Raw genomic sequence first — 12,825 nt, 5'->3', positions numbered from 1 at the left:
CCCCCCCCCCCCTCCCCCCGGGCTTTTATTTGGAGATTGTAAACACAGAGAAAGAGAATCGAGAGACGAGCCAGCCAAGTTTCCAAGTCTTTATTCGCGGAATCAATGAGGAATTGCTTCTGGCGACTTAAATCTTCGCATTTTCGCGTTTTCACGTCAATAATACATACACCATTACACATGAACCGTTATTTTTTATGTGTTTGATATATACATACATGGATACGCGTATAAAGGTTACGCACAAATGCCCGCAGCATAAACACGTTATTGGGTGGTGGTGAACACGTTATTCAAATTTCATTGCTAACGATCATCACACGAACACAAAGAGCACACATTTTAGGTTAGAAATCTTTTAGTTTTAGATCCAGCTCCACGTGTTTCTTGTTATTGGAGCGATTTCGTCATCGCCTCGTTGCGACTCAGATCACGAAATCAGAAATGAAAGATGATGTTTATTATAACAACGTGTTGCAATGTATCGTTGAAATTGATTAAAAAAAAGAAAAATAACCTCTGATCGAGGAACAGCGACGAGGTTGAGAAACGAAAATTTTTGTCATTCTTTCTTTTCTTTAATTTTTGAATTTTTGTTGAATTTTGCCAAATCCTCCTAATAATTCTCACATGCGCAGCAATTTTTATTGACAAACTTTTAATTAGATATAGACGATTAACATTGATAAAATGACCGAATGCGTTTCGATGAACCCTAACGTTTTACGACGTTGCCCTATAGTGATACTTTCTTAATTTAAATCGTTTTATTCGTTTTTCAGCACGTAAGAAGCCGCTATCGCCGTTTGCCAAGTTTCGTGAACTCGACAGACAAAATAGCGCCGCTTCGTCACCCAGGTAATTGAAAACCGTTTTACGATCGTTGTTTATTTATACAAAGGTATTTTCGGTTTTACTATCGATAAAAGAATCGATATTATTAGACAACGTTGAAAGCTTTTTCTATTCGGTGTTAGAAAAGCTATAGCTATTTCGACAACGCTGTAAATGTTATCCCTCAGGCTACTGCTAAAACATAAAATTTAATTATTTAAATGCAATTTTTATTATTATTATTTGATTTATTATCACAGTACATTTCTTTTTTTTGTACATAGATCTTCCATTTCTTCGAAAGCTTAACTGACGATTTTTCTTTCTATATTTAGTCCCGTAAAGTCACCGGCAACAGAGTTTCGATTCAAGTTTACCGAGCCAGCAGTGCGGGATAACGCGGTGCAAATAAAAGAGCGGCTACTGGCGTGGTGCCGTTCCAAGACCAAAGAGTACGAGGTAAATTCGCCTTGTAAATGGAGCTTCTTGCACTCATACGCTTGCATATATGTTATTTACAGAAAACGTGTTAATAATTAATTATACGTCGGTAGCCAACACAAAATTGCGCGTTTAGGAAATTGATCAACTGTGGTATGATTACATTTTCTATTGCAGAATGTACAACTAGATAATTTCTCAACAAGCTGGAACAATGGACTGGCGTTTTGTGCTCTGCTTCATCATTTCAGACCAGACGCTTTCGATTATCACTCATTACGACCTGAGAACCGCAGAATGAATTTCGAGTTGGCGTTTAAAAAAGCCGAGTAAGTTAGAATAATTTTTTAATGTTCTGACTATTTTTAATTTGTTTCTAAATTATTTCAGATTTATCTTATGAAAGGAGAAAAAATTCGAGACTATTTCTTTATTTCGCTTTTCTGTAGTTTTTATATACTTTTCAGGAGTATTTTTTAAACTTAAAGTAAGAAGTATATATTTATATTTATGAAATAAATAAAAAGAAAAAATGGAATGATAAAGTTTGTGAAAAGCGGGGAAAAATAGAATAATTTTGCTCAAATTATAGCTCCATAAATATTTCAACAAAGGATTCAAGCAATACTGATTCTTCCAATCACAACTATTTTTCATAGTGAACTCGCCGGGATCGCACCGTTACTTGATGTCGAGGACATGGTGATGATGCGTCGACCAGACTGGAAATGCGTCTTCACCTATGTGCAGTCTATCTACCGCCGCTTCAAGGACGAAGATTAAGAACTGACTTTAACGCTTATCAATGGCGTTCCGCAGTGCAAACCCGATGTTCAACCGCCTCTTATGATTCGTAAATCGCGTATCAGTCTACTATTCGTTTGAATAGATCATCAAGAAAATGACGCATTCTTCGAACATGAGACGGGAAAAACAAAATAAGCTAGAGGCGAAATCCTCGGGCGGAGAACAGTGAAGAAATAGAAAAAGTTTGCTTTTACGCATCTGGCATTCAGCAACGCATTCAGCAACATTTTTATGCACGACTTTACTGGCATCCTTCCAATGAATGTATAGTTATTTTCACTGAAAAATGATGTAGTAAATTAAACGGCTTCCTCAAACACGTAGTGCTGTGACTGGAGCGTGATTAAAACACAATTAGTCGTTACCAAAAAGTAACGTTATGTCATATCATATATTTTCGATGGAATTCAAGATCTACGCCAAAGATTTGTGAAATAAACATGTGATGCTAGCAATTTGTCTCATTAATATCATTACTTCTTGACAGCAAGATAATATAAAATAGGAATATTTTAAATAAAAGTTACTAGAAGAAAATTTCAATATATGTTAGAAAAATGATTTATTAATTATAATCAAAAATATATAATATATTATATTAAGTAGTACTCTATGAGGTAAATACATTTGTAGTCGCAACCACAGTCTAAATTAATTCCGTAAATTATGATTTAACAAGTACAAGTAACGACGAATAATTGAAATGTATTAAAACTACGAAGAAATTCTTCATTTTTAATTTATCAAAACTTTACTCAGACTTTTATATTTAACAGGCAACCCGTCGGTATTTACTAATGTCTAGTGCATTACACATTGCCTTCAATATGGAGACATTTAGCTCTGTTTGAGCCATAAGGCACAGATTAGTACTTGATTATAAAACGTTAGATTAAATGGTATCTTCCAGAGAATTATTTATATCGTTTCTATCTTCTCCAATCATTTCCTATAAACGATGTTACATTTAATTACATAGAAATAATTTAAGCATTATAGGTAAAGTTGTTTATAATAATACCTGTAAAACTTCGACTAATGCTCTTGATTCATCTAACATTTCTTTATATATACGATTTTCTTCTTCTAATTTTTCTATACGGTCAGTCAATTCTCTATTGTCTTCTAAAGCATCTTCAAGTGCTATTCGTCGCCTTTCAGCCAACACTTCCCAATAGTTTTCACTAGGGCCAGCTATTATAAACATAAAAGAAACATTTTTAAAACTAATAATTAAACAAATGTTTACAGTTTCTTCTGATTTTCTTTTATTTCTATATGTACCTTCAGATGTTAAATCTTCAACTTCAATCTTTATCTTTCCTCCCCTTGCAGTTTGAACAGCCTTATCCTTTAAAATTATTTTCTTACGTTTTGGTTTTTCATCATTTTTCGATTTTTCAGTCACATCACTAAAAAATAGAAATTAATTTGGATAATATGTTCAAAAACAAAATGAAAAGAATAAAAAGTAATATACTACAAAATTTACTTACCTTTTAATTGTTTCCTTTGATGACAGAGCAGATCTAAGCATTCTCCCACCACCAACTAAATTTTCTTTATCAGTTGCTGCTGGCTGCAAAACGTGTAAAGACTTTCTGACCTTATCCTGTTTTGATAAAAGATAAAAATATATGATATATTATAAAGCTTGTTCATGCAATTATGCTGTTTGAATCATGTGTAAAACTAAAAATAAATGGATTAATAAAAAGAAAATATGGATACAACATATAAAATGCAATAAACTTATAATACAATAATAAATTATATAAAATTCAAGATATTGATTATTGAAATTTAAAACAGCATTAAAACGGTTATTTAACAATCAAAGGTGGCAAATAGACAAAGAATAATGGGAGAATAATTGTTTCATAAATTAAAATGTATGTATTATATAAATAAATCGAATTCTTCAAAACAATAAAATTTTAATACAATTAAAATATAAGCAATAATTTTACAAACAAGGTTATAGATTAAAGATTGAGAATACAAAAATTTTGTTATTATAATACTAACCTCCGAAACAATAATTTTGGCGGCAGGAACCTTTGTGCCACCTCCAGGTTTCATGATAGTGGCCGTTAAAAACGCAAGTCAATCAAATAATTTAGAGCAAGTCTAATAACAATATACGTGCACAGGATAGTAAAATAATAAATTAATGATTATATTTTTAAATTACAATGTTTTTAAAATAAATATTCAGATATTTCGTATGTACAGATTCGAAACATACCGACTTTTCTCACCTCCTTTACACGATAAATGTTCCAACATACGTCGTAATGTTTCCCGCGTTTAGTGCCTGACCCGTCTCTAAAGAGTTACTTTTGTAACACAGTAACAGTTTTTGGGTAGTTTCTATGACAATATAAATATATAGATGAAAAATTATTTGATGTTATTTAATACACTTCTCTGAGAAACAACAAAATTATTTCGTATCCAACATAATTTTTAAGAGCAAAATTTAAGAACGGAAAAATATTAAGCCTTTGCTGAAACCAAAAGATAATTTTAAGAACACTCAATTTTTTAAAATTTAAGTAACTAAAAGATTAACTTATAAATAGAATTATAAATACAAAACTTAAGTTTTATTGTAAATATTGTTATATCTGGAATCAATAATTTATAAGACTTTTTATATTAACTTATTACTCCTAACTAATTATAAAATGCTTATATTATGCCATATTATATTGTGTTATATTGTACTATACTATATTAGAGTAGTGGTTAAACTGTCATGCGTTGAAAGTTAGTAGAAAATCATATGTTTATTTATATTGTGGTTAATATTATCATTTATTGTTGACAAAAAATATATTTTATTAAAAGATTAAAAAGAAATCATAACAAAATATTAGGTATGTCGATGGAAACAGTTCCTAAAGATTTACGAGGATTAAGAGCTTGTTTAGTATGCTCTTTGGTTAAGGTATACTTTTTCGTATTTACTACTATAACTTTTACATAAAATTATTTATCTAAGAACTTTAATGATATTTTAGACATTTGACCAATTTGAATTTGATGGTTGTGATAATTGCGATGAATTTTTACGTATGAAAAATAATAAAGATAACGTTCTTGATTGTACAAGTACCAATTTTGATGGGTAAGTAGTTTAAACAATAAAAATTAGATTATTTTTATATAATTGATTGTATCTTTATTTATTCCAAATTAATTAACTCAGATGCTAAAAGTGACATTTTTTAGTATGATTGCTGCAATGAGTCCTGAAGACAGTTGGGTTTGTAAATGGCAAAGAATAAGTGAGTAACAAATATACAGCTGCACGTAATAAGTAAAAATTAAGCAAGAGAAATATTGTTATTTTATTCTTGTACACTTTTACAAAATTATAACAGTTACATTATTTCATAGGAAATTATACTATAAACTGTTAGCATGTTTCCACATTATTTTGAAATTTTTAATTTCATTAATGTTCCTTCAAATTTCTAATACATTAATATTTTTTCGTCTTAATTATTTTTGGCAGTGCAAACAACAATGATCTAAATCATATATGTATATATTTTAATTCGTATATGTAAATGTATTGAAAGGCAGCACTTTGTATAAGTTTTTAAGCCAATATTTCAATACGAAAAATGCAACTAATATAAAACGCTGCAATAAATAAATAAATATATATATATGTGTATATATACATATATATATATATATTTATATACACACACACACACACACATATATATATATATATATATTTGCAATTTAATAAATTTTCTTTTATTTGAGAGTCTTAACATTAAATATTATTATACATTTATACAGAATTTTCACTAATATGTATGATAGTATGTATAGTTATTAAGGAACATGCTTATGTGCGTACATAAGATTTTGTTTTAACATATTTTAATTTCATGTATATTTTGCATTAATTTTTACATATTGTTTTAAACGCATTATAATTTTTCATTTAACTTAAAATAATAAACAAAATCTCTTGCTAATAATTATAAATATTCGCTGTAATAACTGAGATTCAACTTTTTTTTACTCCTTTTAGATCGATTTTGCAAAGGCGTATACGCAATATCAGTATCAGGTCGATTACCTGCAGGTGTTATAAGAGAGATGAAAAGCAGAGGAATAGTGTATAGACCGCGCGATACAAGTCAACGATAATTTCAAAACTTGTAAGATCACTACCATATTTCATTGTAATATTGTTTCATAGAATAATATTTTAATCATTTATCTTGTATTTGCACTAAGAATTTTATAAGATCTCCACGAAAATATTATATTCAATTTGATTGATATGAACTTTTGTTCAGGTTTCAAGAATTCCTTCATAATTCCTTTAACCTTCTTGGCTATATTTAAGATATTTGTAAGACATACTCGCGATTTTTTTTACTTTCTCCCTAATTCCAAAAGATTATAATATGTTAATATTTCCTCTAGATTTCTCGATATCTGTACAGATTTTTAATCAGACTAGGTAATAAGATTTTGAAAACGTTTGACTTTAAAGAATATGTACAACTCTTGTGGAATCTACTTTTTCTTATAATATACACGTTTCGATTTCTTTTACTTTTTTTTATATCATGTTTGTGTTACTTGATAAGTGTTAAAAAATGTTAATGTTTGATTTTCTAATTATTACTTAAATACAAAGTTAATTTGCTCTGATTTCCTACAGATTTTCGTATAATAAGTTAATGTGTGTACATTAAAAATTTATGACTGCAAGATTTTTGTTTCTTCCTCTTTAATCCAGATCAGTATCAAATATGATTGTTACCTGGACATATATTTGAATGAGAATAAACAGGATGCCGCATCACGGGCAAATTATTGTTTATACAATTAATCCATAGATTCGCACAAGTAACGTGATAACTATTCTCATTATACACTACTCGGCCACTAGTAATAACTGTTAAACAAAGTGAACAACAAATGGCTTCCCCTTGATGTAAAGGCCAGGCTGGTAGTTCCGTAACAATCTAAAATGTATTATATAAAGTTATAACAAGATTATTTACGAATTTAAAACTTTAAATTAATACGGCAGTAAATATTACGATGTAATATTATTTCTTACTGGAATATTTGCATAAAATGGCTCCATTTCTGCCCAAATTCGATCGATGTCCATTAGTAATTCATCAAAACCTATTATATTGATATCCATCTCTTTATATGAAAAATTAACCCGCCTACAAACAGCTGCAACTTCGGCTAAATCTGATAAAAAGAAAAAGAAAGATAATTATATTTAACATGTTAATAAATTGCAAAAAAATTGTAAATTCTTGTAATGTTACTTACTGCAAAGAAAGTTATATCCTTGTGCTGAATTTAAAACTTCGTGTAATATGAGTTCTGAACTAATATTTGTAAATATATTTACAGCTACTTGTAATAATAGTACACAACTTTCCATATATTGCTTCCATTCCCAATATTCTGACTGTAAAATCAAATATATTAAAACTGTTCCTTCTTTATATGTTTTATATTCAGTACATTAAAAAGTACAGTAACCTGATGTGTGGTATCCATTATTTGTTCATCCTCTGTATTTGAAGGTAAGAAAGACTTAAGATCTAAACTAGGCACAGATCCTGATCGAGTTAATGCATTTGATGCACCATTCATGAATTCTATACTATTAATTGATATGGCATCTTCCTTTTGAAGAGTTTTCCCTTCAGATGAAATGCAGCCATTAAAATATTGTTTATGACAAAAAAACAATTACAAGTAGAATAGATAATATGTGATATTAATTACCTATTTCTAAGGAACGTTCTTCTACATTATCTTCAAGCTTAAGATTGTCAAATGATTCAGAAATATCTGGCATGAGATTGAAATCTGCTGTATTTGCATTATTATTGTTACTAGATTTAAACTCAAAATCTGTAAAAATATCAGCAAAACTATCGGTATCTACAGTATTTGTGGCAGGAGTATTAACAGCAGGTTGTTCTGCAGATACAAATTCTCCAAATTCATCAGTGGATTGATTGTTGTAACTTGCGTTTGAAATTGGTTCAGTTGACACAGTTGTTTCTTGAACCAATGCACGCAAGGCACTATATTTATCTTCAACAAGCTGAAGATTCATGAGATCCTGTTGAGTGGTTTCTAATGTTGCTGGTAAAGCCTAATTACAAATTTAGCAAAAATTTAGTAAAAATTAAAAAAAAACCTTTAAATTTATATAAATTTCAATTTTTTTAGCTATAAATAATATAACTTATAAAGATTAAATTACCTTTTCCACCCATTCGGATTTATTCAAAACATCTTTGTCATTAGTTAAATTTACAATTTCTATATTTGTATACTCTTTTACATTTTCACTATGGTCCTTGGGCGGATCATTATTTCTTATCACTGTATCCTTAAGAATTACTGTTTTAGACTGATTTTTTATTGTACACTTAGGAAATAATTCTGATAAACAATCCAATGTTGACTGATCTTTACTTTGAGACATTGCAATTAATGGTACTGATGTAATACGTGTCTGGGTAGTGCCATGAGCAGATTTAGAATTTATATTATTTTTCTTTGACTTCTCCATTGGCTTTTTAACACCTAAATTATGATTTGCAAGTCTACTTCCAATAGCTGAGCCTTGCTTTGTATCCCAAATGGGAATGTTGGGAATGTTAGGAATTGGAGCACTTTGAAACTCAGAAAAGTCATCACAAAGATCTGTTGATGATGAGTGTTTAAAATCTAATTGGGAGCGTGGAGTCTGCTTTGTATCTTTTAATACATTATTGGAATCCCATATTGTAGTAGAAGAAACATAAGATTTATTATCAAAACATGAAATTTTTCCAGGTACATTGTTTGTCATTTGCACATTTAAATCTGATGATATGACTCCTTGTTGATGTAATTTCATTTTTCCTTTAACTTCTAAGGAATATCTTTCATCTGGACCAATAAATCCAAATTCAGTGTTCGCTTGAAAATTTTGAAATTTAGCTGCAGAATTTAATTGAGTTACAGGCTGTAGATTCATTAAACATTCAATATTTAAATATGGAGTAGGTGGAAATGGAAGTAAATGTAATATGTCTAGGCTATTAAATGTGTAAGAAGCCTGTGCTGCAGCAACAAGAGCAAGAACAATATATAATTCTTGCTCTGTAAGCTGTCCAGCATACTTTTGATTTGCCAAGTTCCATATGTGTCCAAGAACTTCTGTAGGAAGTTGACTAGTGAGCAATAAAGGAAAGACTTTGTTGGTATCAACCAACAGCTCAGGTTGCATTCCATTTGTTCTAACTTTGTCTTCTCGTACTGCTTCCCATACCATCTTATAGATTGGTGGTAAAGTAGTAGAATTAGTCCACAGCCAAGTTGGCAATTGATTCAGTCTTTTATCCATGTGAGTCTTGTTCATTATTAATAAACGATTTTCTACTGAGCTTTTGCTATGACGAGTTTAATTTATGTGAACTCGTCGAGCAGAATAATTTCATCCTTCAGCTTGCTACCCTGGTACATACATCAAAATTAACACTATAAACATTTCACTCGTTCACGAGATTTATTTTAATATTTGCACATGTCACTTGCGTTACATTTTTTGCTAATCGTCTCTAGTACAAAAAATGTATGAAGATTAATATGGTTTCCTGATTACTCAATATGATCAAAATGATCAATTCGAGACAAAATGACACAATTGCGTGGCAAACAACTTAACAATTTAGGTATCACCAGATGACCACTGAACGACGTCCTCTTACGAAGATAGATCCGCGACAAGTGCGATGGAGTTTATTCAAATTTCAAGTTTAAGACGTTTTACGCTAAAATAATTTTAATTTTCAATACCATATTAGTTAAATCTAAAATGAAATAACATATTTTAGTATCCTTTGCATAAAAATATGATTTATTAATTCTTTATTACTCAGTCGATATTTTTTTTATGACATAAGTTCTTTCAAACTTTTGTCTTGAGCTATTTCTTACAATTAAAAGATTCAACATTTTTTAAATTAGCATTAATTAATGATTGATAAAATAATTATTGGATTCATAAATTTAAAAATGTAAGCTGTAGTGAATGTGAAAACAAAATCATCTTATGTTATATGTAACGTTGCAATTACATATGAACCGCCTTAATGTTCAGTACAGCCAATATTTAACGTATCTATTGCTTAACGGAATGTTTGTATTACATTGTGGCATATAATAATACTGAGTTTTTTTAATTTTCTATGTTATCATTATTAAGAAGTTATTAAAATTATTGAAAAATTGTGTACATACCTTTGTACTAAAAGCTTTATAATCAAATAATTTATACAAAAAGAAGAAATAAAAATTCTTAAGGTAAATAAAATAACCTAATTTATACAGCTTTACTATTTTGCAACATAAACTGTCAACTTATTATTTCAGTTGAATACAATTGTTTATCATCACAATGTCAACAGATTTTTATATACGTTACTATGTGGGGCACAAAGGAAAATTTGGTCATGAATTTCTTGAATTTGAATTTAGGCCTGATGGTAAATTGCGATATGCAAATAATTCGAATTACAAGAATGACACAATGATTCGAAAAGAAGCATATGTCCATCAGTGTGTAATGGAAGAATTGAAAAGGATTATTCAAGATTCTGAAATTATGCAGGAAGATGATTCTTTATGGCCACAACCAGATCGTGTTGGACGCCAAGAATTAGAGATTGTAATCGGTGATGAACATATATCATTTACAACTTCAAAAACTGGTTCTTTGTTGGATGTAAATCAATCACGAGATCCAGAAGGACTGAGATGCTTCTATTATCTTGTACAAGATTTGAAGTGCTTAGTGTTTTCTCTTATTGGACTTCATTTTAAAATAAAACCTATATAAAGGTACAATTATTATACGATGTATTACAAGTTTAAGTATATTAAAAATTTAATTATTTCATTGTAAAGAAATATATAATAATTTTTAAATAATTTTGTATTTTTATTTAATTATCCATAATATTTAAGTTCATTAAGAAAGCAAATAAAAAGACTAAGTATTTTTATAGCGAGATAAAGAAACAATCGAAATTAGAATTCAGTTGATTAACTGTTGATTAACAGTTGGTTTTATCACTTATCACATTTCTTATTGTGTGTTTAAAAAAACTGGTACATAATGTATATTGTATTGCATAGTAAATAAAGTATTGAAAGACAAGAAACGATTATAAGTAATGCAGACGTTTTACTTTATTTCACAATGATAAATAAGTATTTTATTTGATAAAGACTGATTAATATAACTAATAGAAAAGAATCTCATGTAAGTATATGATATTAGGTTATAATTTTCTAACCTCTACATTACAAATATTGGAACATTAAAATATAAATATATTTTTTAATTATTATGAAATTCATTTTATAAAGACTTTTTTAATCCTATAATAAATTGCCATTTATTTTTGCTACCTAAATTGTATTTTAGAATTGTTTACTGAACTATCTGATTTTTTACATTTTTTCTTTTATTTAGTAAATTTGAACATTTTTTATTGCACACATACGTATTTACAAATTTATATATAAATATATAACATATAATTGAAGATTATATAAAAATTAAAGTATGATTTTGAGAAGTATAATTATCCTATAAATAAAATCTCTTATGATAATATTTTACTATTTATTTCAGAAATAAAAATGTCTTCACAAAATACTGAAGCAACCAATTCAAATCATAAGTACTCAGATCGAGTTGTTACTGACTCAGTACATTCAAGATTTCGATCCTCTGGAGTATTCTGTGATATTTGCAATATGAATATTGTTGGAAACCATTCTGCCATAGAAAAGCATTTTGATAATTCTCATCCATCTAAAGAATTTTGCTGTTACTGTAAAGGCAAAGTATTTATTTATACACAAATACCTACCGATGATAGTACTCAAAAACCAAAGCGGATTGTTTACCATAAGTGTAACAAATCTTAAATACAACTATTAATTAAATATTTAGGAAAAATATATGAAAGAACGTTTTTAAGCATATTTATATATTTAAATAAAATATATTTTTTACAAAATTATATTGCGTTAGTCTGATAATATAATGTACAATACGTGATATAAATATGTTAAATACATAAAAGGTACTTGAAATTACAAGAATTTGATAATGATAAGTGCAAAAACATACAATATAATTATTGATCGGAAAACATGATTTTTTTCATAATTTTCTGTACAAAGTAAAAATTACAAAGTTTGATCTTACAAGTATGTTCAATTTTATTCCAAATATAAAAGTACACATATTTATACATGATGTAAATTTGCTCTCTGTATAAGTTGTAATTAAAGAACTGTTTATGTTCTAGAAACCATAATTAAGACAATTCTACAAAACTTATGATAAAACTTTAATTTATAAGAATGTTCTTTGGTAGGCGATTTTTTGTACTATTGTTAGAAAGAACTGCGTAATTTAAGTAATTAATAAATTGGTAAAATAAAATACGTCTTTAAATATAATTAGTTACTTTAAACTATGCAGTGTACCTTTTATATGTAATCAAGTACCTAATATTATTAGTTCTACATTTTATATTTATTCTAACATATATTGCCTATCAAGTTCAATGTGATATTGTATCAATGTGCACTATATATATATATATATATATATACCTTTATATATATATATATATATATATATATATATAT

General features: G+C 28.3%; 4 protein-coding genes across 7 annotated transcripts; 2 read left to right on the top strand and 2 right to left on the bottom strand.

The window, feature by feature from the left end:
• Positions 1–2,656: 2,656 nt before the first annotated feature.
• On the bottom strand, positions 2,657–4,391 carry geminin (geminin DNA replication inhibitor). Of its 3 annotated transcripts, none has more exons than XM_017896939.1 (6): positions 4,331–4,391; positions 4,111–4,212; positions 3,579–3,694; positions 3,367–3,494; positions 3,104–3,276; positions 2,657–3,031 (listed from the first exon to the last, which is right to left on the bottom strand). In XM_017896939.1, exons 2-6 carry the CDS (start codon positions 4,162–4,164, stop codon positions 2,975–2,977), a joined length of 528 nt encoding a protein of 175 aa, XP_017752428.1. In that variant the 5' UTR covers positions 4,165–4,212; positions 4,331–4,391; the 3' UTR covers positions 2,657–2,974. The 3 variants fall into 3 exon arrangements, with proteins under 3 accessions (XP_017752428.1, XP_017752430.1, XP_017752429.1); XM_017896941.1 differs by having other exon boundaries at positions 4,344–4,387; XM_017896940.1 differs by having other exon boundaries at positions 4,111–4,380.
• Positions 4,392–4,966: 575 nt separating this feature from the next.
• On the top strand, positions 4,967–6,933 carry spt4 (Transcription elongation factor subunit spt4). Of its 2 annotated transcripts, XM_017896944.1 has the most exons (5): positions 4,967–5,035; positions 5,109–5,215; positions 5,320–5,375; positions 6,143–6,272; positions 6,863–6,933. In XM_017896944.1, the coding sequence occupies exons 1-4, from the start codon at positions 4,967–4,969 to the stop codon at positions 6,259–6,261; spliced, it is 351 nt and encodes a 116-aa protein (XP_017752433.1). In that variant the 3' UTR covers positions 6,262–6,272; positions 6,863–6,933. The 2 variants fall into 2 exon arrangements, with proteins under 2 accessions (XP_017752433.1, XP_017752432.1); XM_017896943.1 differs by lacking the exon at positions 6,863–6,933 and having other exon boundaries at positions 6,143–6,369.
• LOC108545368 (synergin gamma) lies at positions 6,777–9,514 on the bottom strand. Its single transcript, XM_017896938.1, has 6 exons — positions 8,369–9,514; positions 7,882–8,257; positions 7,633–7,796; positions 7,417–7,558; positions 7,190–7,332; positions 6,777–7,091 (listed from the first exon to the last, which is right to left on the bottom strand). The coding sequence occupies exons 1-6, from the start codon at positions 9,512–9,514 to the stop codon at positions 6,870–6,872; spliced, it is 2,193 nt and encodes a 730-aa protein (XP_017752427.1). The 3' UTR covers positions 6,777–6,869.
• Positions 9,515–10,323: 809 nt separating this feature from the next.
• mago (mago, exon junction complex subunit) lies at positions 10,324–11,007 on the top strand. The gene is made up of 2 exons (XM_017896942.1): positions 10,324–10,458; positions 10,528–11,007. The coding sequence occupies exon 2, from the start codon at positions 10,553–10,555 to the stop codon at positions 10,991–10,993; it is 441 nt and encodes a 146-aa protein (XP_017752431.1). The 5' UTR covers positions 10,324–10,458; positions 10,528–10,552; the 3' UTR covers positions 10,994–11,007.
• The last annotated feature ends 1,818 nt before the right edge of the window (positions 11,008–12,825 follow it).

Source organism: Eufriesea mexicana, unplaced genomic scaffold (assembly GCF_001483705.2).
Source record: "Eufriesea mexicana isolate 0111107269 unplaced genomic scaffold, ASM148370v2 scaffold395, whole genome shotgun sequence".
Classification (NCBI taxonomy): Eukaryota; Metazoa; Arthropoda; class Insecta; order Hymenoptera; family Apidae; genus Eufriesea; species Eufriesea mexicana.
The sequence above is the reverse complement of the archived record's forward strand: the minus strand, read 5'-3'. Positions and strand labels throughout refer to the sequence as shown.